This window comes from Armigeres subalbatus, chromosome 3, assembly GCF_024139115.2.
Source record: "Armigeres subalbatus isolate Guangzhou_Male chromosome 3, GZ_Asu_2, whole genome shotgun sequence".
In the NCBI taxonomy this organism is placed as follows: domain Eukaryota; kingdom Metazoa; phylum Arthropoda; class Insecta; order Diptera; family Culicidae; genus Armigeres; species Armigeres subalbatus.
In genome coordinates, this window is record NC_085141.1 from 106125968 (window position 1) to 106153423 (window position 27456).

At 38.2% G+C, this 27456-nt stretch overlaps 1 protein-coding gene across 2 annotated transcripts in view; it reads right to left on the bottom strand.

The window, feature by feature from the left end:
• Positions 1-6213: 6213 nt before the first annotated feature.
• Positions 6214-27456, bottom strand: part of LOC134226997 (alpha-tocopherol transfer protein-like) — a 52029-nt gene continuing 30786 nt past the window's right edge. The window contains exons 1-3 of one of the 2 annotated variants that reach the window (XM_062708159.1): positions 17753-18322; positions 7426-7884; positions 6214-6342 (exon numbers count right to left, since the gene is read on the bottom strand). In XM_062708159.1, coding sequence (XP_062564143.1) covers positions 6296-6342; positions 7426-7884; positions 17753-18179 — 933 coding nt within the window. In that variant the 5' untranslated portion in view covers positions 18180-18322 and the 3' untranslated portion in view covers positions 6214-6295. Of the gene's footprint in view, positions 6343-7425; positions 7885-17752; positions 18323-27456 lie in introns of those variants that run through there. The other variant, XM_062708158.1, reaches the window with a different exon arrangement.

Sequence of the window (27456 nt, forward strand, 5' to 3'; positions counted from 1 at the left end):
ACTTCTTCGAAGTCACAGTCGCTGGGTTTTTGATAATCATGAACAAACAGAGAGTATTCAATAGCTGTGTGAAATGTTTCGTTTTTCCATAAGGGATTCAATGATTCTGACACACAAAAATCTTCCTGTATATTCGTTAATAGAAGGTCTAGGTAGCAGTTCTGTTGATTCTTAATATGATTGACTTGGTTAAGCCCTAAGCTGGCAATTCTATCAAATATAAACAGTAGTGTTTCATTTTCCCCAACAACTGGAAGTAGGATTTGCTCATTCTCTGAATCCGGAATAAAGTCAGCGGTCAGTTGATTAAAATCTCCATAAATATGTACTTTGACTTCAGGTGGAAGTTGCGATAAAATTTCTTCCGCAGTTTTTAAAAAGCTTTCAAACGCCCGAATGACATAAACCCGAATTCCATTCACCCGAATAGACCAGATGCCCGAAAAGACCAAACACCCGAAAAGATCATTTGCTCGAATGGATCATGTGCCCGAATGGACCATTTGCCCGAACCAATCGTTTAGTCAAGTTGAGTTGTTCTTTGGTTGCCATCATCCAAAGCGTGAATAATTACGTATTCCATCTTAATTCGCTTGGCATAGAATCATATTGCAGAAGTCATTTACTATTCGCATTTCTGGATTAGTTCGTGGATAGTTTACAGTAGCCATCGAGATAGTTTACACGTCACTAAAGAACAGTCTAAGCCATTAAGGAGACAGAATTATGCTCTCATGCCAATCAGAATTATGCAGATAAAGATCTACCTTGATCAAAAGGCCTTGCCCTATTATTATTATTTATTCAGACTAAGGCCAAAGTGGCCTGTGCGGTATATAAGAGTCTTTTCCATATAGGCCTTGCCCTAATAGTAGCTTTTACTTTGGATACTCATTCTAAATCTTGTAGGTTAATAAGAAGTTACAAAAAGATAATTGGGACAAAAGTTCCAATGCTTTAGAGTGGTTTTATTGTAGATTTCCATTCTTTTACCTGATCTTTCGAGTTTTGCATATTAATATGTAGGTTTGACGTTCACCTGATAATAATTATTTCTAGAATTTTTCCTTCTTTTTTTATCATTATTGACATTTTCAGAGTTACAAGTACATATCGAAATTTATCCCTCTTTCAAACATAGGCTGTTCTTTAGAGTTTTCATCAAGGTGTTCATAGAATATATTATTTTTTCGTTCTTTCAACCTTGTGTCCTAATATTTTTTTGTAATTTAGATTTTTTGCCCCTTCGACCTTTTGCCGTTTTGTAATTTCGACTTTCTGACACAGGTTCGATATCTTCTTTTAAAGCATGCATTTTCCATGGTTACACTAAGAGAATATGATTCATTCCTTTTTAATCATTATGCTAAAATAAAGGAATTATTATAGGGGAACTGTACCGGTTTTGGCCATGTTCCTAATTTGGCCAATTTTGCCAATAACTCCAAAAATAAAGCAATTATCAAGGTTTTTATTAGTTCCAACAAGAGATATATCTCTCACGCTTCTACGCTGCTTTTAACAGATCGATTGTTTTGGATAAATGTGTATTTTTCAGGGTTGCTCGAATTAGGCACTAAGGTGGCCAAAACCGGTGCACTTCCCCTATCACTCTTATTTTTTTCGAGATTTAGGATAAGGATCCATATACTTTTGGGGCCCTCCTTAGCCGTGCGGTAAGACGCGCGGCTACAAAGCAAGACCATGCTGAGGGTGGCTGGGTTCGATTCCCGGTGCCGGTCTAGGCAATTTTCGGATTGCAAATTGTCTCGACTTCCCTGGGCATAAAAAGTATCATCGTGTTAGCCTCATGATATACGAATGCAAAAATGGTAACTTGGCTTAGAAACCTCGCAGTTAATAACTGTGGAAGTGCTTAATGAACACTAAGCTGTGGGGCGGCTCTGTCCCAGTGCGGGGATGTAATGCCAATAAGAAGAAGAAGAAGATCCATATACTTTTGTTCCTTAATCCGAGCAAATGCAACATATGGAGCAAAAAGATTATATACATTTTTTGAATATTCTAAGCAATAGTTAGCTCATAAAACTTGTAACAGTTTTGTTTCAAGAAATTTCAATTTTAAGCCACAGTGCAATTTTGCCCATCCTCATTCAAGTAAATAAAAAATACATTTGATTCAAACGTTGCCACCGAGCAATGTAGAGCGCATTTTCTCTACCTATGCACTATAAAAGAGCCGCCGTTCGTCACATCGAGGTCAGAAGTTCCCGTCGATCGGCAAACATCGACTAGCAGCAGTAGCAGCAGTAGCAGCAGCAGCAGAAGCCCAAGATGGGTTTGGATCGCTGGTAATCATCGCTTGCTGCTTGCCGTCGGGACGATCGACCAAGGGAGGCTGATTTGCAGTCGCAGCTGGCTGTGCTGTAGCCGTCATGCGGTGTACCTGCCCACCACCAACGATCAACATGAGTCGGGACTTGTAGTTGTCACTACGCCCGAAATTCTAAGAGTAATTAAATAATTTTGCAACATGTGGTGTGGCTGAGAGGGGCGAGTGGTATCATACGCACAACTGGAACCGACGTAAGTTAAAGTGAAATTGTGTAAATGCGATCGGAAAATTAGTGTTTGTTATTGATTCGCAGCGCAATGCGGTCGGTTCTTTGGAGTTGCTGAGTCAACTCAATTTTGTGTATAAATGTGGTGAGATAGTTTGAATCGGAATAGTTTTGAGGAATGAATAAAGTGAATGTGGCTCGATTGTTAAATTGAAAGTGTAGAGAACAGATTCCGCAATAACGGTTTTCGGACCACGACGTGGCCGACTAGCAAGCTGGGCAAATTAAAATGAATCTTGGCAATTCCTTTCGAGGAATTGGCGCAAAAGCCAAGTTTTTAAGCGGAATTTGTTCGTCTTCACTATTTTGATAATTTTATGATGACTCCACCGGAATAAACCGTTACAAACTTCAGTGTGAAATTATTCTTCGCAACCCAACTTAATTCACCGAGTGGTGATACTGCCTTTCTCGCATTTAGCCAAGACACCAACCTTATATGACGCTTATATAGTTCGATTCCATTTTCTTAATAACTTTGTTACGGTTGGTTTAATTTTGTTTGAATAATTATTAATATTCGATTGAGTCTGTCTCATTTGCGTTAGATTGCGTCAGTTTTGTTTGTTGATTCTGTTTCTGGACTCAAGAGCCTGAGCCTGAAGAGCCTGAAAGTAGGCAATAAAATGTTTAGTTGTGATTCGTCCCAAGTTTGTTGCAGACACAGACATCGAATCGTTGATGCTAAATGGCATTAATTGATTCGGGGTGCCCAAATAGGATAAGAACCCTATACAAAAGCTCAGCTATGAATACAGCAAACTAATTGCTGTAGACAAAAAGCGCAATACGCAATAAAAATATGTTTGCGGGATTTGGCTGATGGACCAAAATCTCATATGAAACCTCGTCATTTCCCGTAGTGGGCACCACTTAGCCGTCTCTCTCAGGGCACCAGGAGAAACGTGCATTATTTTAATTTGTTGTTTGTTTCGTGTTGATTGCGTATCTTTATGTTTGTATAAAATAAATTTGTTATACTGGCGCCCCACGTTGGTCGCCAGTGTAACAGGCCCCACTTTGGGCGCCAGTGTAACATTTTTTTTATACAAACATCCCCATAAGTGCGCACGTAATTACTGTACGACCCCCCAGAGTGCGGTGTCGTAAAAAACTTATAAATTGGCATTACGAAGAAAACGCAGGGTACGTTCTGCTAGTTTTCTATGATTGTCATTTTTATAAACTATTGTACATATGTACACGTCACGAATATGAATTCTTATTATTCCAATCAATTCGTCAGCCGCCCGCACTTATGCAGTCCAGTTCACTACTAAACAAGTCTCATATTAATTTTACGGCAGTTCATGTGACCACCCTGACTATTGCATTAATCTTTTTGGTTACACTTGACTAAAACGTCTTAATTTTACACTCTGGAGCGGTACTTGCTAACGATCGCACGTATATAGTGGTCTGGTCGCTTATCTGGTCTACTCTAGTCGTTCCCCAATGTGTTGTACACTATACCATTGCCAGTAGGCAATCTTTAGTGGTATTCTTCCGCTGCATCAAGGTTACCGTGCGTCTAGTGTTGGTTTCGTTAGTCGCTTTGTTATTGTCTGGTTGATGCAAAATGAGTGAAATAAAAATGCACCATGATAAATAAGAGATCTTCCATCGAATATTTGAAAATTGTCTCATGAATCAGAGTGGAAGAAATTTCTTAATATAGAATTTCTATAAACAATCGAATATTTCCATAAAATGTTTTCCTAAAACCTATATTACCGTGAAACGCATATCTGTCCCATCTTTCTTATTCATATGGGACAACTATGCGATTCACGGCATTAAAGTGTTGTTAAAATTTTAGTGCTCAACATTGCTATAGAATAAACATTTTTTTAAAAAACATAATCAAAATGTTAAGAAAATTATTTTGAGCTTTTTAGTGGAATGTCTTCACTTGTCGTTAGACGAGTTTGTACAATCCCATTTAATTCCACCACTTAATTGTACCTTGACAGATACATATTTCGACCTCAACAGTAAGGTCGTCTTCAGTGTCTCGTACTTGACTTCGACTTAGTCGAGTCAAGTATGAGACACTAAAGACGACCTTACTGTGAGGTCGAAATACGTATCTGTCAAGGTACAATTAAGTGGTGGAATTAATTGGGATTGTACAAACTCGTCTAACGACAAGTGATAATCAAAATGTTTTAATTGATAAATATGAATTTGTCTTTAAAAAAACAAAACTACCGAGATGTATCAAAATCCGTACACGTAGGTATATTCAGTAAATGAAAAAGTTTCTAAAAAAAACAAATCGAATGCAAAAATAACTTTCGTTTATACAGGTGCGCGAGGGCCTCTATTTTTATGTGCTCCACTGTGTTGCATTGATAACAACGAAAAACATGATAAAGTTACGAACAAAATATCAACACTTCCTGAATCGAAATCCGTTCACTGTGGACGGATTTTGAATCATAGGATCATAATCCGTACAGCTATTTGCCAACTAAATATTCAAATTAAAGCAGACTGATTGATATGACTACCGCTGTAAATAGTTAATTACGCACCTTGAGAAGCGATCCCTTGGATTGTTATGAAGTTGTTGTTACTCTGTTAATTGCGATTTGCAATTCAAACACAGTCACTTTCGGTACAATTATGTCCAATAAGCGAACAAATGTCACCTGAAACTTCGCGTTTGCTGAATGGCGATTGTGTTATTTTATTTTCTGAGCCTACTTTTCATTTCAATGGCCAGAAAGCTTACGGTCTAGTATAAGGATAAGATAAATGATTTATAAATTAATTCCCTCAAACCCTCTATAATTTATTGATATCTCACGAAGTGGACGGATTTCGGTCGCCCACGGTATCAATAATTTACTGCTGAATTTTCCAAAAATTGAATTTCAATAAAATTAATAGCAAAAATCATTGTACATGGTAATTTCTTTTAATTTTTATAATGTTGGAAAAAAATCCATTTGGTGCAAGTTGAAACTATTTTTATTATTGTTACATTTGATTTATTTACAGAAATATCGTATTTTGTCTATAAAAAATTTGATTTTTTTTCGCAATTTTGGTTTGAAAATTACGAAAGTTTTTTATTATCGTAAAATTGAAAAAAGAAATGTTTATGAAAATTTTAAACTCTTTAATAAAAATTTCAAATACAGTAATTTCTTCCATCTCATTAAGGCAATTGTTCGGCATCTCATAGCTCAAAAGCAATGAATATTTATTTGATTTGTTTTCTTATTTTTGTTATTTTTTCAACAGTCAGCATGCATGTTAGCAAGAAGAAGCGACAAAATTGGTGCTGTATTTCATTGTTTTGCGATGAGATGAATATATGTTCAGTGAGATGAAAAACGAACCAATTTCCCTTATTTTATTTACAATTTTCATGAATTTATATGAAAAATTTATAATTCTTTATGAAGAGTAAGTTTTGCTGCCCCATAATCGAGGTTCGTTGTTTTGCAGATTGCTGTTCACTGTGCAGTATGTGTAATCATTTTTATATCCAAGCATCGTAAAATGCTTGGGAGAAATACTGATTCGCACCTATGGCTATTAGTACAGTTTGGTTTCTTGGAGCAAATTGTCGAAGGCTATGGACTGGATTGTGATATGTTGCAGATGCAAGCAAATCGAATTTTAACCTTCAACAAATTTATTACACTTGCGTATTATTAATTAAGAAATAAAAACTAGACAAACCTAGACCGTCGAATTAATTAGGAACTGATGCTACTTTTTCGCGTGTATCCAAATGGAAGCAAAGCTGAAAGAAAACGAAAATAAGTATAAGACATTGGTATTATACACGCTTATGTTCGTTAACACATGAATTACAGGGAGTTCTCCTCCGTCAACGCATTTAATTCCCCTTAAAATAAAACATCTAAACTTAGTGAAACATGAAAGCGCAAAACGCAATCAAATCGATTGCCGGATATTAGTCATCTTTATAGTTTTAAAATACTGTTCATGTGTTGACGCAAACCACATGTGTTGTATAGCAAACCACATCACGGCTTAAGTTAATGAACTTCAGCGTGATTAGGGAGAAGATATAACCCCATGCCCAGAAGAGAAAACCTGTTTGAAAACCGCTTTCAAATTCGCAATAAAAACGTCTAAGATTCTTGGTTCAAGAGAAACAAAAAATGACTAAAGTATTTTTTATTGTCTACACCATCAAGAATACGTTAGCCCTAGGTCGCGAATGGCAAAGCATCAAGATGCTGAATTCCACTCTGCCTTCCTTCATTTTTGTATATAAGTTCGAAATAAGTTTAGCGCCGCTTGAATCGTAATGGATTTTGATCAAAATTAGCGAAGAGCATTAGACAAAATTAGAAATGTGTTTTTGAGCTATATCATTTTCAGTGAGTTATAGTTTCTTTATCAAGTACTGCTTGGCTGAACGTCCGCTAGTATATTTTAAGAAAATAGTAACTACTCCTAATTTCATACGAATTTGTACCAACTCATCTATCTCACCTGTTTGTAAAATTGGTCGACGATTATTTTTGGGTAAATTATCCAACCGCAAAACACCACATAATCAAAATGCATGATCTCTCAATTTCATTTCACAGATTATTTTTAACACACATCCATACGGAAAACAAATACCAAACACTAGTGATGTTTACCTTCATGCATCGGTAGCATTTCGCACATTTGCGTCCGATGCTGCGTGAGCAGCGCAAAGTATCGAAAGTCATCGTTCAATACCCCGTTGGTATCTTCCTCGATAATTAACCCCGAACTTCGGAGATGAGCGACCGAAGAAAAAAATCATTCACAAAACTCAAGGTTACACCCTTCTCGAAGTCGTCGCAGTATCACCCCTACTCACTTGTGGAGAGCCACTCGTCGTAGCACATCATCAGTTCGGCAAACAGCGGTCCATCGCAGATCGGCGCCTTCGATGTTCCACCGAGCCGTGGCGGCAGAATCTTCGGATTGATGTATTTGTTCAGCGACGAGAGGTTTCGGGTATGCATCACCATTATTTCGCGCATCCGTTTCGACTGGAGCGGCTTTATGACCGAGTAGAGCATATTGTACACCATTCCGGTGTTGATGGTGTGCACGTTGACCGTCCGGACCGTGGAACAGTTCTCCATCAGATTCAGCATGATGGCAGTGGATTTCGGCGTGCACTGCATGATGTGGGACATGGCCAAACCGTCCATGTCGAATATCAGCTTGATACCGTGCAGTTGAGCCTCTTCGCTGAGGGTCAGAACTCCAACCAGGGCACTGACGGCCGAATTTAGCTGATCTACCGTCACCTTAGAGGTGTTCCATCGCTCTGTTTTGGTTTGAAGGAAGATTTTAATGCTTAACGTTCTAAACTGTCTTGGGAATGATCCTAACAAGTTTTTAACTAATGTGTGATTTTTTGTAATAATAGTTTTCTATTATAAAACAAACTACGGTTGCGTTAAACAGCCTAAAAATCGTTACCCGTCATGAGTAGACAATATTTTTCTCTTATCATTATCAGAGCAAGATCACCGTCAGGGGCAAAATCTAATACCGAGGAGAAACCGTTTAAAGAACATAATGCCAGTCGTCAGACAAAACATGACTATTCGTAAAGTGTGAGGATTTAATATCATGAAACCATTCTGGTCATACTGCTCAAATGATGAATTATATCTCTGTTCAGAGAATCGAACTTAAAAAAAATCCATCCAAATTTGAAGGCAACAGATTTTGCCTTACGGGGCCTGGTTCGATTCCCGGCCAGGTCTAAAATCTGTGTTGACTACATAGCATGATGTACGAATGTCAAATGGATAATACATAACTTTAAAACCATAAGTTAATAACTGTGCAGGTACCTGATAAAAGCTAAGCTGCGAGGTGGCAATATCCCATTTAGGGGATGCAATGCTGATAAGATCGTCTAACTATGGGCGATAACATGCTGAGCGGAGCGTGTCCAAGCACTCGTAAAGCAAAATATCAGCAAGAGGAATTCGTCAGTATGTCATCGACCTATTCCGCCATCATCGCGTTGACCGCGAAGATCGGTACGTGTTATTGCATGTTTGGTATGTACTATAATTATCGGATGTCTTAAATCAAATAGGAAATATGAAATTTAACATGTATTGAGGTGAATTTGAATGATTACAAGGCATCCAGTCACGATGTGGTTCATTCCGGAAATTATGGATAGACGGAAACAAAGCACATTCCTAACAAACTTATCATGCGAAAAGTCGAACGCTGTGTAAATGCTTAGCTGTATTCGAATTTGAAATCAGTTTTACTTCACTTTGTTTTGATATTGATACTTTATTAAATTTTGTAATATTTGATAAAATGATTATTTTTTGCCTTTTTTGTAAAATGTTAGAGCATTTTTTTTTTTATTTTATCATTATGGTATTTAATCATTTTTATTTCTTTTTGTTTGGTGCGTGAAAATTCGCCCTTTCTTTTAACCCTGCTGCTATCCTAACGTTTATTTTTGAAATCACGCCTGCGAGGGTAAGTCCGTCGCAATAGTTTAAAATAGATGAGCGCAACAATAACTCCCAGTATAATTCAAGGATCACCCTTCTGAACTGGGCGTAACAAATTCTGTCGCGTATCATGTTTAACAGACTAAGACCGCTTGAGACGGATCAGATGTTTAGCCTGCAAATGATCCTAGATAAATTCCGGGAGTACAACTTGCAGACTCATCATCTGTTCATTGATTTCAAAGCTTACGATTCAGTGAAAATAAATGAGCTGTGGCAGATAATGTCCGAACATGGTTTTCTGGCGAAACTGATTAGACTAATACGTGCAACGCTGGATGAGTTCGAAATCAAGTATTCGGATTGCAGACGAAGTGTCAACCTCGTTTGTGATCTTAGACGGATTGAAGCAGGGTGATGCACTTTTGAATTTATTGTTCAACATTGCACTCGAGGGCGCATTTAAAAAATGGGAATAATGAATCATGAACTATATCAAGTATACAAAGAAGAAATATTGTGACCCGTATAAAATACGGCAGACTTCAGTGGGTTGGTCACTTAATGCGAATGTCGGAAGAAAGAATAGCGAAAACAATATTCAACAGAGAACCAGAGACCCTAAAAGTTCGGGGAAACTGGAGGAACATCGCCTAAGACTGACGATTATGTAGCTCTATTTTACGCCAGGCATAGGTGTAGCCAACTAGGTAGGTAATGACAATTCAATTAGCCATAGCGATCGAAAGCTATTGACAACACATGTTTTCCCCAAGGAATAAAAAACAGAAAGATCGGTAATGCATGGAATTAAAGAAAACAAATTACATCATATGGCAGTAACACGCACATTTGAATTTGATATTAAATAAAATGGCACGAATTGTTTGTAAGTAAATGAATTAACAGTAGACGTATCCCTCGTAAGGAGAAAACTCATTTTTAGGATCATTTTTACATTCATTCGTTCACTCATGCCAATTGTCATAGTTCTCAAGTTGATTTTAAATGAGTTTGCGGTTTGATACGGGCAGCAAATGTGAAATCGTCAGCCAAATGTATCTTCGTCTAAAGCGAATTCAAATGTGGTGGGTAGCGAGAATTGATTCCAAATGGACCCGAATTGGTTTCCCAAAGAATGAATGGGTCTTTCGCGCGAAAATCATTTATCAGTCGGTGATCAGCAAGCCATGACTTTTCCTCTTCTTGTCAGATTTCTGTGGCGTACACATTCCTGTACAGTGAGCCGCTGCTAACTCTTTTTTGTTCCTGCCATTTGCTGCCACATATTTTGGCGATCCTGCCAGGTTATACGTAAAGAAAAAAAACCTTATAAGTTATGGCAAAAATTTTCGGTTCGATTCCCACCCCCAACATGACTATAAAAGAAAGCACAGTCTACGGATGTAAAAAAGAAAAACACAAGTCTTATAATGACAGATTTTCAAATAAGAATTCGCGAAGTCGAAGCAAAATTCTTCACACAAACAATGACAGTTCTTTATGGGTTTTTACAGTAGAGCAACAGAGAGGAGGAGATGGCGGCCATGTTTCACTCAAACTCTGACAGATAGCAATGGGGTTTCCCATTGGAGTGAAGAGCAGAATTTGCTTCGACTTCGCGAATGTAAAAAAAATGTCGATAAAGCAGATCACGATTTGTAAACTCCACGGAGTATAAATAGAAATAGGTTGGACATATGGCTTGCGATGCCGGTCCAGTTAGGTGGGTGCGTGCGCAAAAGAAAAGCACCACCCAAACCAGAAAGAAGAAGGTGAGTCTGGAAGACCGCCGTAAAATGGTTTGTGGTTTGGAAAGACGTGTTTGGAAGACCCCCAGAAAATTGTTTGTGATTTGGAAAACCACAAGGCGCGTCTGGATCGCCGGAAATGTTTTGTGGTTTGGAGAACCAGAAGGCGCCTCTGGAGACCACCGGAAAGTGGTGTGTGGTTCGAATAATTACAAGGCCCGTCTGGGGTAGACAGCCGGGAAATGGTTTGTGGTTTGGAAAACCACAATGAGCGCCTGGAAATGGTTTGAGGTTTGAAAAACAATAAGGCGCGTCCGGAAGAGCGCCGGAAATGGTTTTGGAAAACCATACGTCTGGAAGACTGACGGAAAATAATTTGGAAAACCATAAAGTGCGATTGAAAAGACCACAACAAAATTGTTTATAGTTTGAAAAGTCATAAGGCGCGTCTGGAAGACCGCCAGAAATGATTTGTAATTTGTATAATTATAAGGCACGACCAGGAGATCACTGGAAAATTGTTTTGTGGTTTGGAAAACCATAAGGCGCATCTGGATGCCACCGGAAAATAATTTGGAATATCACATGCATTTGAAAGACAAGGAACAATGGTTTATAGTTTGGATTGCTGGGCCCTCCTTAGCCGTGCGGTAAGACGCGCGGCTACAAAGCAAGACCATGCTGAGGGTGGCTGGGTTCGATTCCCGGTGCCAGTCTAGGCAATTTTTGGATTGGAAATTGTCTCGACTTCCCTGGGCATAAAAGTATCATCGTGTTAGCCTCATGATATACGAATGCAGAAATGGTAACTTGGCTTAGAAACCTCGCAGTTAATAACTGTGGAAATGCTTAATGAACACTAAGCTGTGAGGCGGCTCTGTTCCAGTGTGGGGATGTTATGCCAATAAGAAGAAGAAGAAGAAGTTTGGATTGCTGCAAGGCGCGTCTGAAAAAGCGTCGGAAAATGGTTTGTGGTTCGAATAATATCAAAGTGCGTCAGGAAGACCACTGGGAAATTATTTGTTATTTGGAAACCCGCATGGCGCATCTGGAGGACTGCCAGACAATGGTTTGTGATTTGGAAATCCTCAAGGTGCGTCCGAAAAAGAGGCGGAAAATGGTTTTGTATTTTGGAAGGCCACAAGGCGCGCCTGTAAGACCGCCAGAAAATAAGTTGGAAAACCACAAGGTGTTTTTAAAAGATCACACGAAAATGATTGAAAGTTTGAAAGGTGCGCCTGGAAGACCGCCGGAAAATGACTTATAAGATCCACAAAGTGCGTTTGGAAAACCACAGCAAAATGGTTTATACAATCGACTCTCTATCTCGATGTTCTGTATCTCCATATCTCTACCTATGTCGATGGTTTTCGTGGTGATCATGTTTCTCAAATGCAACATGTTTATTGTGCATCCTCGCCTCGTTCATATAACCCCAAAAAACAATTCACTGAGAGAAAAGGGGCAATGTGTGGTTTAAGAAGCTTTTTTTCGCGTGTTTCCCACAGTGTATCAATCGGTGAGCAGCAAGCCCTGACATGTCCGCTTCTTCGTAGGGTGCACACTACAGTTAGTCAAATTTTGACTTTTTTCCTCTATACTTAAACGATGACATTTGCTGTTTTATTAATATTCCTAAATTTTTAGCTTATTTGGATATAACTAGACTGAGCACGCGCAGTTTGAAGTTTGTATGGAAATAACTTTAGAAATTGCCACATAAGTGAAAAACTGTTCCGTGTTGCGACCCATTAACAATTCAAGTGTAATCGACACGACGATTTCATAGAATATTTTCTAAGGACAGTTGTTGTTGCGAAGCGATCTGACTTTTGTAAGCAAAGTTATAAAGGAAACAAAAATGATCATTATTGATATTGATGTTTATCTTTTACGTGTTAAATTGAATTCAGCACGATTCAGTATTTCCCTAATAACTTATCTTGCAAGCATATAATCGTTTCGCAACAAAGACGATCAGTTTCATTACAAAATGTTCTATGTTGGCAACGTAGTCATATATTTTTAGAGCTTAATAAGCAACGTTGCGGAACGGTTTTCCACAAAAGCGACTGTTTTCATAGGGTATCTGTTCCCATATTAATAACAGCCCGTATATTAATCCCAACCGTCGATAAACCACATAAAAAATCAATTTATTTACAATTTCTCACATCGTATGTACACAATAATGGATGGAACACATTCTTGAATGTTTGGAATATTTTTCAAGATTTTGTTTGAGTAATCTTTTAATTCACAAGAATCAAATTATTAAAAGATAAAATTAGAAAGCACTTTTATTTGCATTTTCCTACCTTTGAACTGATGATTTGATGCACTGCTCGATTGCTACTAGCAGATTCATCTGTTTTCACGCCGTTGTTTTCCACTCAATTTCAGGCTAAAACAATTCTATCCCTTCAAAATTCACTTCACAGCACATAAAGCACATCACATTTTCACTATGAATATAATTATATTTTAAAAACCAACGCGATTTCCTATAGTTTGATATAGGTTTCTTTCGAACAACGTCTCAATTATCCTTGTCCGTATTTCAAACTGTTTACATGGCTGGCAGTATCTGCAAGGGTTGCCGACCAACATTTTTATTTAAAAAATGCTTGAATGAACTTTCATTGTGAAATTCAACTCTTATGTTTGTAAAATAAATTATATCGAAAAGATAAATTATGACAAACACAAAATTGAACTGATAAGATGGAAAACTGCAACAAAAACAGCAATTTTGTAATTATATTTCAACTCAAATACAAAATATTGAAGAATTCGGCATCACTGCAATCATATCGTTACGTATACACACATGTAATAGTGTGCGTATTTTATGTTGGAAACAGTATTATTGATATAGGTACAGGCATAGGATTAACTGTTTTTGAATGTTATTGAAATAGGTGCATGGCGGTAATGATGTTTTTTAGCTAAATACTTCTATAATGTGATGAAATTTCATTTTTGAAGTTACCAAATTGTGTTTAATTAAAAATTACATGAGCCGAGCATAATTATTCCCATGTCTCTTGATTATTGGGTGAGAAATCAATGCATTTCATATGCGCATTGCCTTATTGTTATTGATATAGGAACAGATACCCTAGTAATTTTCATACAAACTTCAAACTGCGCGTGCTCAGTCTAGTTACATCTAGAGGTGTGCGCCGGTCCGAAAATCAGCGGCTGCGGCGTTTGTCAAAATTTTGGTCGGCGGCAGCGGCGGCGTGAATCGGCGTGGTGATTTTTTCTATATAATGTTCTCGAAAATAAATTTCCGGCGGTAATACTGGTGGAACTCCCGGAGGATTTTTCAGAGGAACAGCCGCTGGAATTCCCGGAGTTGAATTTCTTGAGGATCTTCCGAAATCCCATTTCCCGTGAAATTCCTGCCAAATACACCCAGGTTTTTTTTACACGGTTGGAATTTATTAATTTCTCGGTCAACCCGAACTTTCACAGCTTTTTAAATACCACCTGAATTTTCTTTGATTTTTTGTGATTTTTTTCGTGGGGTTAACTCATTGTTTAATTGACGATGAAGGTCTTAAACGACTAAAACCAAACCGTGTAAAAAGAACCTGGGTGTATCCTCCAGGAATTACCTGTGAAGTTCCTGGAGGGATTCCCGGAGGAACTCTTGGAGAAACTCCTGGAGGAGTTCCCAGGAGAACTCCCACAAACACTTCCGGAGGAATTCCCACAAGGAAATCTTAGAATAATTATTTGAGAAGTTCCTGAAGGAATTTCCGGAGAACTATCTGAAGGAATTCCAGGAAGAATACCTGGAGGAACTAATGGAGAAATTCCCAGATGGAATCTTTAAAGTATTCCCAGATGAATTGCTGAAGAAATTACCGGATGAATTCCCGGGAGTTTGTTCTGAAGAAATTCCTGGAAGAACACTTGGAAGATATCCTGGAGAAACTCTCAAATTAATTTCCGAATGAAATTCTGGAGTAAATTCCGAGTGAAATCCGGAATGATTTCCTGGACGATTCGGCGAAAAAAATCGCGGAGAAATTCCTGAAGGAATTCCTGGAGAAGTACCTGAAGGAATTCCCGGAAAAAAGAATTTCCTGGGGAAAACTTGGACGAATTCCTGGAGAAATTCCTAAAAAAAATTTTGGAGGAATTCTTGAAGGATTTAATGAAGTAATTGCGATAAGAATTCCAGAATGAAATCCTAGAGGGGGGAATTCCAGAAATCATTTCCAGCGAAATTCCTGAAGGAATTTATTAAAATTTCCAAAGAAATTCATAACGGAATTTCCGAAGGAATCTCTAAAGGAATTTTCGTAGGAATATTTATCCAGAACAATTCCTTATTGTGTTTTCTAAAGTTTTCGTAAATAAATTTAAGAATGAATTTCCAAAAAAAATCCCAAGGATTTCAAAGAAATCCGTAACATTTTGCTAATGTATTTCCAGTACATCATAAGTTCTAAAACGCTAGTCGCGCTGTAATCATTAAAATTATTTTGGCATTCAAAATTATTTTGGCATTCAAAATTATTTTGCTTCAATAAACTTAATTTGGCATATGTTGTCTATCATGTACACTACAACATGATTGGTTGCATCAACAACATCGGTTTGACACTTATAGTAGCGGTTTTTTTGCTACTATGTTTGAGCAGTTTTATACTTTTTCATCAACTGTATTTCCGAACGAATTTCTAAAAAAAATCCTTTTGAACATCTCCGACAAATGTTTTAAAGGAACATTTAAAAGAAACGAATATCCGTTCGTAGAACTGAAGAAATTCCCGAAGAAAGTCCCCAACATATTTCCGGAACAATTCTTTAAGAAGTTTACAATAGTTCCTCTCATGAAATTACATAATAAAAATCGATCGAATTTTCAAAGAATTTTTGACCATGAAAAAAGTCTTTTGTCGCCGCTACTTTACATGAACCACGTAAGAAACATCAGACCTTTCAGGGAGGCGTCGAGAAAGTTTGCACATATTTGCACATTTCCAAGTTAGAGCTGTTTGAAAAAATGTCTAATTCAATGTAATTTCTTATAAGAAAAGTCAAAAAGAGCAGTAATAGGTGGGTATGTCCCACCATTTACGTTTATTTGCATTCAATGCTAAAATCCCCGACGTATAAAACTTATTGCGAGCAAATCGGATGAGTATAAGTGCCAAAAATGTGTTTGTCCTATACACTATATGAAATTTTAGTATTTTGAACATAAGTTTTGAACGCGTTGACGTATTAGGCTAATTTTTTCAAGAGAAACACTGGAAGAAGATCCTCCGCTAAATACTCTTTCTTTTGTGAGCTAATCGATTGAGGTAATTTTTATGCTCATTTGTACACACACAGGCAAAATGCAAAATGTGTCCCACATTTCTTCGTTCGATCAATTCAATAAAATTTCAGTTTTAGCAATTCTGCTATATTTAAAAAAATATCCCAAAATAATTCGAAATAATTCTTTTTGTGTATCTAAAAAACATTTTCTTCAAATGTCTGAAAAAATCTAAAATAAAAAAGAAAAAAAAATCCTTGAATTAATTTTTTTGGTAGGCCCTAATATCCCTAATATCCCCTAAAATAGGCTAAATGTTACTTTAAAACATTTTATTTCATCTATATGGGATTCAGATAAGAAAATCTATATAAAAAAACTGAGGGTCATGGATTCGAGTCCCATCGAAGAAAACCCTAGTAACACAACTCGCGTGGATTTGGTTGCAGCAACTTAAATGTGACCAAATTTGGTCGCATTTGAGTTACCGTAACTGCCCTACAACATGTGTGTTACTCGGGAAGTAGTTACCCCCAATACATTTTTCAACTCATAATCTTCCACATAATGTACATATTCACATCTGAGTTTTCAGAACATTGTAAATTAATGTCCATGTAGCATGGTATAATACCAGGAAAATGAGCAATCAACTTTGATTGAACTATTTAAATGTAATTAAAATAAGAAAGAATTCTTTACTCCGTATAAATATAAAAAGCTCATCAATTGCTGTGGATGTGTTCATAGAAGTGGTTATTGAGTAAAAAATTTCAGGTAAGATCGCAGAACCGTAAAAAAAGAAGATAAAACCAGCGGAGGTAAAATAGGGTAAAATGCCCAATAGTGGACCCCCTAGTAGCGAAATTTTGCTCTTTCTGGTATAAGGAGTGGAAATTTTCAAAATATTAATTTTGCGTGATATCTAATATCAAGCTCTGCAAGCTTTACGATACATACATAAAACACTCAAATACTCGACGTTATTCGTTGAAACTAACATTTTAAAGTCCGACTGAATTCGCCCTATAGTAGACCCTCCGGGGGTCCATAATAGGAATTTGCTTTCCCTATAGTCGACACTTCATTTGATTTTTATGTTCCGTTTCGGGACGTTCTTCTTTCCTATTATGGACCCCCCAAAATATTCCTATGATAGACACTCTCGTGTTTATTTTTCATAGAATTGTAAAAAAACATCTAATTTTACTTTCCATAACATTTCCAATGCATGAAGTCAAATCATAGGAGTGTAAGGTAGGTTCTCCCGATAGAATTTCATAGCAAAATGTTTACATTGTACTGTAATAATGCGAAAATGGCTGGAGGGTCCACTATTGGTTGGGGGTCCACTATTGGGCACTTTACCCTATTCCTCGCGATTAGATATTTTTTGACCGACAAGGGTTTGCACCGCCTACAATTTAATATGGGAGAGTTAACTCAAAAACTTTAAAGAACGAGCGTATGCAAATTATTAGATAATTATTGTAATATCTATCGAACGATTTCAGTCTGTCTGTCTAGCTATCAAATTTAAAATAGCATGTGCCATTAGTTTATCATTTCCTCACTCAAACCTGTTAGGATCAATCCAGTTTTCTTCTGACGTGCATAGCACCCAAATAAACGAAAAAAAAAAATAGAATAGATAAAACTATCCCATCTCACTTCCTGATTCCGCTATAATCACCACCGCCCCATCGTCGTCCCGTTCTGGTAGCATCCACACGACACCCTCCTCGTACACATGCCGCAGGCTCTTAATCGGCGCAAAATATTCCGGAGTTTTCGCTTTCTGCCTTGAATTGGCCTGCACGATGGCCAGTGCCTTCTGCGGGTCGTAGAATCCGGCTCGCAGATAAAGGTTCAGATACCAGTCGCTCTCGACCGGCAAGTTGATATCCGGATCGGCCGCTATCAACTTGCGCAGTTCTGCCATGCCTCGGGCCACCGACTGCGGCGATTCGTTAATAAATGTGCGTGCCCTGGCTTCCATTTCGGCACCGTGCCTGCAGCATTCGTCTTGCAGGTAAATCTGGAACCCTGAACCGAGATCGATGTAGGGATGGTTTTTCTCGTTGAATTTCAATGCCATGTTGGTTACTTGTTCGTATTCAATTGAGAAAATCCAATGGCAGAGTTGGTTTGAACGCGAAACGCACTCGACTATCGATCGAAATGAAGAGTTTAATCTTTAGACCAAGGAACCGACCGTCGCTATCGCACGATGAAAATCAACTGAGATGTTCCACGGCTGAACGCGTTAAAGATCTAAGTTTGAGCACCCAATCGAACACCTTTCTGCTTCAAAGTAGTTTTTTTGTCTTTAAGAACACCTCTGTAAAGATGAATTGGCAACTCGTTAGATGCATATATATAAATGAGCAATGAGGTGATTCGTATATATCTGTTCCAATGATTTCCTTATATGAGCCCCAATTAGAGTACATAGTGTATTGGTACTGAACAAAATCAGCTGGTCATAATTATACGTCAGTTCTTTACAAACATTACGAAACCCAATTTATTAGGGAATGATTCATGGGGTAGGGAATGTATTCATGAGTATTCAATGTATTTGAGAAAAATATTCGAAGCCTACTGCACGACGTATGATAATGACTCTAATTAGAGTTGTTAGATTCGTGAATTTTTCCATTTAATAATTTCTCAAGCACAATATTCCCATTTTTATAAATCAAACTTTTGAAATGGAAAGAAATCCGATTGATTGTTCAATCTGAAATATGTTTAGATGTCTAGAATGTCAATTTACAAATGGGTTAATGTATAAATAAGAGGGTGAATGGAAGAGTAAGATCTCCTTTTATTTCATATTTATTTCACACTAAGATGAATACCGGAAGATTGTATTGGCTATAAAATTAACGGAATTTTCGTCTGTCAAGATTACACTTTCTAAAACTTGTGCCTTACAGAAAGAAAAAACAAGTTGAATAAAAATCAGTTCGATTTGAATTAAAATCAGTTCGATAGCTTTTCATTTTTGTGACTTTTTCATCAGGAAAAAAAAGCCCAGTATCATCGGCTCTTTTTACTTACATGCGTGGTAAGTAAAAAGGGCCGATGAAAATGGTGCTTTATTTCTTTGTTTCAAGATGAGATAAATTTGTTATAGTGAGGTGGGAATGGAAACAGTCCCCCCCTATGTCTACAAACTACTGTTTAAGTGAATTCTAGTACTTAAGTCAACCGAAAAAAAAACTTGAAGATCTACAGCTCAACCAGTTTGTAAAATTAAAACTATCGCTTCCTCGTCGGAGCGGTTCAAGACGGAAACATCCAAGAGTGGGATGGAGCCTTTTAAAAGATGCATGCTAATCAAGAATATAAAAATGTGTACCCGGTTATGCTCGGGATGTGAAGCAAAGATTTCTATTGTTGACACTTTTGCGAACGTCATTCATTCGCATTAGCAATGTGGAATAAAATATGAGTGGTTTTTAAGTATTTCCTGATAAAAAAGATAATTTATTAATCTCTTCGAGATTTTACATATTTTGGTTTCTTTTCTGCTATGTGTTTCCAAGTCGAAATACGTATCTGTCAAGATACAATTAAGTGGTGGAATTCAATGGGATTGTATTAACTCTTATGACAAGTGAAAATCGTCGTCAATAATAATGGAGTTGAATTTAATTTCACATTTAGGAATTGCGATGCCTTTGGCTTCGACCATTAAATTTGTTAAAGATACGAGAGCATTATAAATATCACTTTTGGTATCGAGAGGAATATCAACATCAAAATATATCGTAAATATACATATATCATCGTATATCAACATCAAAATATAACGAGTAGTACTCTTTAACAGAAAAATGGAAAACATGTATGTTGTAAAAATGGCGGATACGTCACTTTTTCAGATTACGGCAGACCAGATCTAAACGTTACATGCATTTCTAAGACATTTGGCATCAAAAATAAAAATTCGATTTTCCCTTGGGCTATGGATTATAATTCTCCAGAAGACACATACGGTGGGGATCTTTCTGTGTTGCAGTCAGTTTCATGGATCATTGAATTTCAGTCAATGTAATTTGTTATAAACATCTTTCATCATGATCTTCAATGGCTCTATGGTGATTGAGTAATGCAGAATGGTTCATCGGCAAGGTTTTGCTTCGGGAGAATGTAATTCTATGCTTGTAGGATTGTACGAACAGGGGCTTAATTGGATGGAATAAAGTTGTGTAAATTTGGAAATTACATTGAAAGTTCGTACTCTCCTATACGGTTTCCTCAATGACCAACAGGGCGCGTGCTACCGGTCGCGGATCGAAGCTAAGGGAGGTTAAGTATAATTCGACTGAATTTATTGAATAAAGAGCCTTTTAATAGTCAGTCAGTTCTACTTAGCCTCCTATTGTGTTATAACTGTATACTGCCAAAGGCGGTAATCAGCTGATACAAATTTTCAAACACCTTATTCCACAACTTAATTTCTCTAGAGTTATATAAACTTTTTTAAATTGTCCTACACGATATAGCTTAAAGGAAACACGTCAGCTGATATCAAAACTTGCCGACTTCTTCCAGAATGCAACCGGTCCTTGGAATTATTGTGAGTTGGGTTAATGTTTAAAATGAGTTGTGAACTGGGGTGCACGATTATTTTTGCTAAATCAGTTACAACACAACGTGGACCACATTGAGGAAAAATTATTGTATTTCGATATTGTCATCGAAAGGCCCAGCTATGCTGTTACAAAGACATACTTAATCATAAATCAGGGACCATGTTACAAATCATGCACTGATCAAATACTAAAAATGAAGGGGGCTTATCAAAAATAGCTAAAGCCGACTCAAGCATACAACGACCAAACACATCACTTACAAACAAACTTATATAAATAGAAATTAACCTGAACCAACATTTAGGAAAAAATCGTTGGATAAATAAATTATTCTAAACAATGCATCACATGACACCTATCGTAAGTCACACATATGACGTCCCGAATAACAATTAACTAATAAGCCAACAAACCATCATAGCTAATGAAATAACTTCCACTAATACAAATTTTGTTTTGTTTCATTTCTTCAATACCGATAATTGTGAATGGCTTCGAAAATACCAACGATGACGAGACAACGATGTGTATCAAGACCCTAATCACATCAAGTAAGGTACACTGGGGGAAGTGGAAAAAGGGGGTAAGTGTAAAAATCAACTCGAAAAATTTCAATTGTACAGGCTTTACAGTTTTTACCATACCATAACATTGTGCAAAAATTAAAGTATATTAAGTATAAAGTATATGTTCACACTAATACTATGTTAAAATCTGTGTTATACATACACTAACACAGTTTACGCAGGAGCTGTCATTTTAGGTTTTGCGAGAAGTTAATTTTTGCATTCATCAAATTAATTCTTACTTGCATAAATTGTTCCGTTTTCTTGTGATTTTGCACTACATGTGACCATTATAATACAATTAAACTAATCACATTCAATTTGTAGTGGTTTGTACCATGAAAGCAAATAATTTCAAAATTTTACATTTACCCCTGATATCAAACACCGCGGGGGGAGTGAATAATGTTCTTATCACGCAAATTTTTCCTTCCCTCCAGTGTTTATTTCGATAGCTGTGAATCTTAATATGTTCCTTCTTTGTTATCATTGTGATTTCAGTGGTGATTGGACTAATATACATAAGAAAACGCCTGATTAATCCACCTATCGGTGTTGATGCCTTTCACATGTTTTACATATGAAAAAAAATGTATGAGAAAGATAAAAATAGCACTGATAGGTAAATATATTCCATAATACATATTCCTTTATATTCATAACAAGTTTCGCCGTTGAATGCAATTTGTTGCGAACAAATCGGTTAAGGACAAATGCATGAAATAGGTGAATATTTTGTACGTGTTTTGTGCATACAAACACGCACATACGGACATCATCTCAATTCGTTAAACTGAGTTGATAAGTTTATAGCACTGTAAGTCTCATTCTACCTCAAAAAAGTTCATCTTTGGGGCGAACATACTGATTTTACGTACACTTAGTGTTTTAGAAGGCACAACCACCTCTCCCCTATTACAAGAATTCCTTGGGGACCTATTCCTTAAATCCAACGAAATTATTCAACAAAAGATACTAAATTACCGTCTCGATTTTAATGATATATCACTACTGATCACAATTGAAGGTCAAGATAACTTGGGTTTTCCACTTACCCCATTTCACTGGGTTAAGTGGAAAAATAACTCCCAAATTTCAAATCTATTTTTATAAATTTCAAGCGACTAAAATGGTATGAATTACCGCACAGTTGGTTCAAAATGGACTGTTTTTGAGAGCCCATAATGATTGAATGCATTTAGATCATTTAAACTGCTTTGACAATGAGTTGCACATGAACTATCGATTTTTCCTTTTCCACTTCCCCCAGTGTACCTTAAAGCAGTGGTGATCCGACTAATATAAAGTTGAGCGGTGGTGGTTAGTAGTTAAAACAAACTCATGAAAAGGTAAATCAAAATAACTTTTTTAAATTGTATAAATGCGGAAATGTGTATCACCCTTTGTATCACCTTACTTACATTTAAAATTAATCCCTTATGTGTGTGTATGTGAATGTTTGTGTATCTGCATAATTCATCAACTTGATAATTCATCAAAACTTGTAAATCTGATTAAAGGCATAAAACATAAATTGAAAACAGAACATTGACATAGCATCAGTGTTGGTAAAATCACTCATAAATCTCAATCAACGAGCGCTCCCGTACGAACGAAATCGTCTGCGATTTTAAAGGAATGCATCACGCTTGAATTTGTCATGCTAAAACGCATCATTTCACTCATTTGCCAAAAAATCATTTTGGTTTAAAAACGCATTTGAAATTAAATTGGGGGCAATTTATTGCTTATACATAAAAGAGTGTTTAATATTTTATGCGACAAACGTCAATTCACTGTTTTTAACGAAGAAGAACAAAAGAAAACCTACAATGATTCAAATGGATGATTCAACTCATCCATGAGTTTTTAGGTGTTGAGTTGGGTGCGTTTCAACTCACGCTTGATTTGAATCATCCATGAGTTTTGAGATTTTGAGTTTTTACCAACACTGCATAGCATTAGTGGAAAAAACTCTTAATTTTACTATCTCATGTTTATAAAACACGGTTGCATTAAAACATATAGTCTGCTCAGACTGCGGGTTTTATCACTTGATAAAGAGTGTCTTGATGTTACAGCTCACGTAACTTATTGTTATTTCGTATGATATTCATAAAACATTCCAGCTTGAATACAAATTGTGAGGTGCATACATGACTCATACTGTCATGCCTTCTTACCCCTCGCGCATGATTGAAAATGACGATGATGACAGATGCAGATATGACAGAAGCGCCGGCTTGCGCAAGCAACACAGAAGGTGCATCGGCATCCTCTCAGTCCAGAACAGATCCTCACGCGGTAAAGGAATCTGCAATTGTCCTTTTCCATGACAAGTGATTCCTTAGTTTCGTTGAATATTTACACAAATTATAAAAACAAATGATAAATAAATATAACTATATTAAATACACAAGTAATTTTCGGATAACGGCGAGAAAAGATAGCTAAATCGAAAATTGAAGTGAAGTAAGAAAGCAAGTGGATGTACAGAAATAATATTAGTGACAATAATAATTATACATAATTGTACTGATATGATCAAGATAACAGTGAAGTGATGAAGATAATATATGAAGAAGATAAATATGGCGTGGTTATTAGTGATCGTATTACATTTAAAGTGATAAGTGATAATAATGATGAAGGTGGGATCTTATTCTACAAAACTATTCTCTTATCAACACGTCCCGAACAGTGACCACATGAGCAACATCGCTTAGGAACGTCTGTGTGATGATGAATAGAATAGAAGCTCATAGAAGCAAATATGGGCGGGGTGCAGTGTAGATTAATAGCAAGGCACAACTGCCATTGTAACCACCATGAAAAGAAAAAACCCCAGATTAATCCACCTAGCGGTGATGGTGCCTTTCTCGTTCGTTCAAAAGGATTGGAAAAATCTAAAATAACACCAATATGTGGATTGGTCTTATTTTTCATATTTGTTTATATGCATAAAAAAAATTCTCGCCAAACGCAATTTGTTGCAAACAAATCGGTTGAGGATAAGTGCCCAAAAAATGAGTGACAATTTTTTGAGTAGTTTTGCGCAAACACACATACACACACACACACAGACATCACCTCAATTCGTCGAACTGAGTCGATTGGTATATAACACTATGGGTCTCCGGGCCTTCTATAAAAAGTTTGTTTTTGGAACGATCATATAGCCTTTACCGTATACTTAGTATACGAGAAAGGCAAAAAATGGTAAAATTTTCGATCCCATAGTCCGATATGGCCAATTTTCAATAGGAAACAACGGGACAGGATTCTACGTCGAATGCAACTTGTTGCGAGCAAATCGGTTAAGGATAAGTGCCCGAAAAATGAGTGGCATTTTTTACGCGATTTTTTCGTATGAATTTGTATTTTGGCCATAACTTTCGATCCCATAGTCCGATTTGGCCAATTTCAAATAGGAAACAATGGGACAGGATTCTGCGTCGAATGCAGCTTGTTGCGAGCAAATCGGTTAAGGATAAGTGCCCGAAAAATGAGTGACATTTTTTACGCGATTTTTTCGTATGAATTTGTATTTTGACCATAACTTTCGATCCCATAGTCCGATCTGGCCAATTTCAAATAGGAAACAATGGGACAGGATTCTGCGTCGAATGCAACTTGTTGTGAGCAAATCAGTTGAGGATTAGTTCGAAAATGAGTGACATTTTTGAGTAGTTTTGCACACACACACACACACACACACACACACACACACACACACACACACACACACACACACACACACACACACACACACACACACACACACACACACACACACACACACACACACACACACACACACAAGGGGCAGCAGGGACTTTGTCCAAGGGCTTGACGACCCTCCCCATGGCCACTGCGAGTTAGGGGCCTGTCTAGGATGTGGTGGGGTTTGACAGTGGGCTCTGTTGATCCCTCTATAAAAGCTGCATGTGTCTGCAAGCAGGCCCTATCACAGCGACCGTGCGCCGCTCAAAGTACACAAGCCCAAGAGGAGTGCCAACCGGTACATCAGGATTCATACCAGTAAGATCCTGATTATGGTATACTGGTCACGGCAAACGACATTGGACGATTCTCGGTTTATGGATAGGACTAGGCGTATATGGGCTGACAGTCGAGCTATTCTGTTTCCTGAGTAAAAAAGAGTGACATCTTCTTGAAATGGCAAGCAGGCTAATGGTTCGTCTGCCTCCGTCCCGATAAACAACCTGGCAGGCCTCCAGTAACGCTTAAAACCTGTCACCTATACCGGTGGGTAGTAGGTTCAGATGCACCATTCCTGATTTACGCCGATCCGGCTCTGAACACGGTGTTATAAGGCACCGGAGTCAACCCTTGCATGGACCTCACTGTTTACAAAGGCACCCATGGGATCACAAGAGGCGACTATCTACAACAGGTAGAGATAACGGCCCGGAGGGGGGACCCTTTTAACATGGAAACAAATTCTATAAACAACGAAGGAGCAGGCGGGGCGAATGTTTTCGCAAAGAGTGGGAAGCTGCAGCGATCTCCAGTGATGTCGCAGGCAGCAGTAGCGAGTACCAGTAGTACGGCCAAGACTGCTGAGTACCAGGCAGGCCAACAGGAGCTAGGATCCGGGAATAGGGTGTCCACCCAAAAATCGGAAAGTAGTGCTACTCAGGAGGAGCTACAATTCGGGAGGTCCAACCTGATGGAGGTGCGGAAGCGAGTCAACGAGCTTTATGACTTCGTGAAGGACAAGCACAATGTTCACACGAAGATCAAGCTTCTAGTGACAAGCATTAAGTCCGCCGTAAAAGCAGCCGAACACGAACAGATCGCGCTGAAAAAGAAAGCCGAAGCAGCTGAAAAGGTGCTGAAAGATGCGGCGGAGCATACAGCAGTTGAGACACAGCAGGCACCCAAAATTCCCCTGAACCACTCGCACGGAAAAACGAGGAAGGAATTAGCCTGGAGAGAAGGAAGGAACGAAAAAAAATCGGAACGAGCAAGAATTTAACAGCGTTCTGAAGGAAAGTGACAAGGATTGTGAGTAGAAGACCGTGGAAAACCAGCGGGAGAAGAGGAAGCAGCAGAAGGAGAATGTGGAAAAGAGGAAGGAACAGAAGAAACAAGAAAACGTCGTTCTCCTCGGGAGAGAGTTAAAGGTGATGCCCTGATCGTAGAAGCGAGCGATAAAACGTCGTACGCAGCGATCCTGAAGAAGATGAGAGATAACCCGAATCTAAAAGACTTGGGTGAGAATGTGGTGAGAACTAGGCGTACCCAGAAGGGGGAGTTGCTGTTCGAGCTGAAGAAGGATTATACGATCAGGAGCTCGGCCTTCCGGGAGCTCATTGCCAATTCATTGGGCAGTGACGGTAACGTAAGAGCTCTAACGCAGGAAGCAGTGGTCGAGTGCAGAGACCTGGACGAGATCACGACGGAAGACGAACTGAGGGATGCACTGGTCTCACAATGCAAGCTGGGGGAAGTGCAAATGACGGTTCGACTGAGGAGAGCGTACGGTGGCACACAAGTAGCAGCGATACGACTACCAGCAGAGGCTGCCAACCAAATGGTGGAGGGGGGCAAGGTAAAAGTAGGATGGTCGGTGTGCCCGTTGAGATTCGCCCCACGAGTCACCAAACAGATGGAGCGATGTTTCAAATGTTTGGCGTTTGGACACCAGGCGCTGAACTGCAATGGCCCGGACAGATCCGGTCAATGTAGGAAATGTGGTGGAAAAGGACACGTTGCTAGGGACTACACGAAGCAACCAAGATGCCTGCTCTGCAAGCCTAAGGACGGGAACGACCATATGACGGGTGGCTTCAATGCCCTGCGTACAAAGAAGGCGATGGCGGGCCGGGATTAATGGAGATCATCCAGTTGAATCTCAATCATTGCGACACCGCACAGCAACTGTTGTGGCAGTCGACAACAGAAGCAATGTGTGACGTGGCAATTATTGCTGAACCGTATCGGATCCCTCCTGACAACGGCAACTGGGTGGCGGATTCATCGGGGATTGCAGCTATCCAAGTGATGGTCAAATTCCCTATTCAAGAAGTGGTAGACAGCTCAAGCGAAGGTTTCGTTATCTCCAAAATCAACGGGATCTTCGTGTGTAGCTGCTACGCACCTCCAAGATGGACTCTGGAGCAGTTTATTCGGATGCTAAACGCACTCACGGAGAAACTGATCGACCGAAAACCGG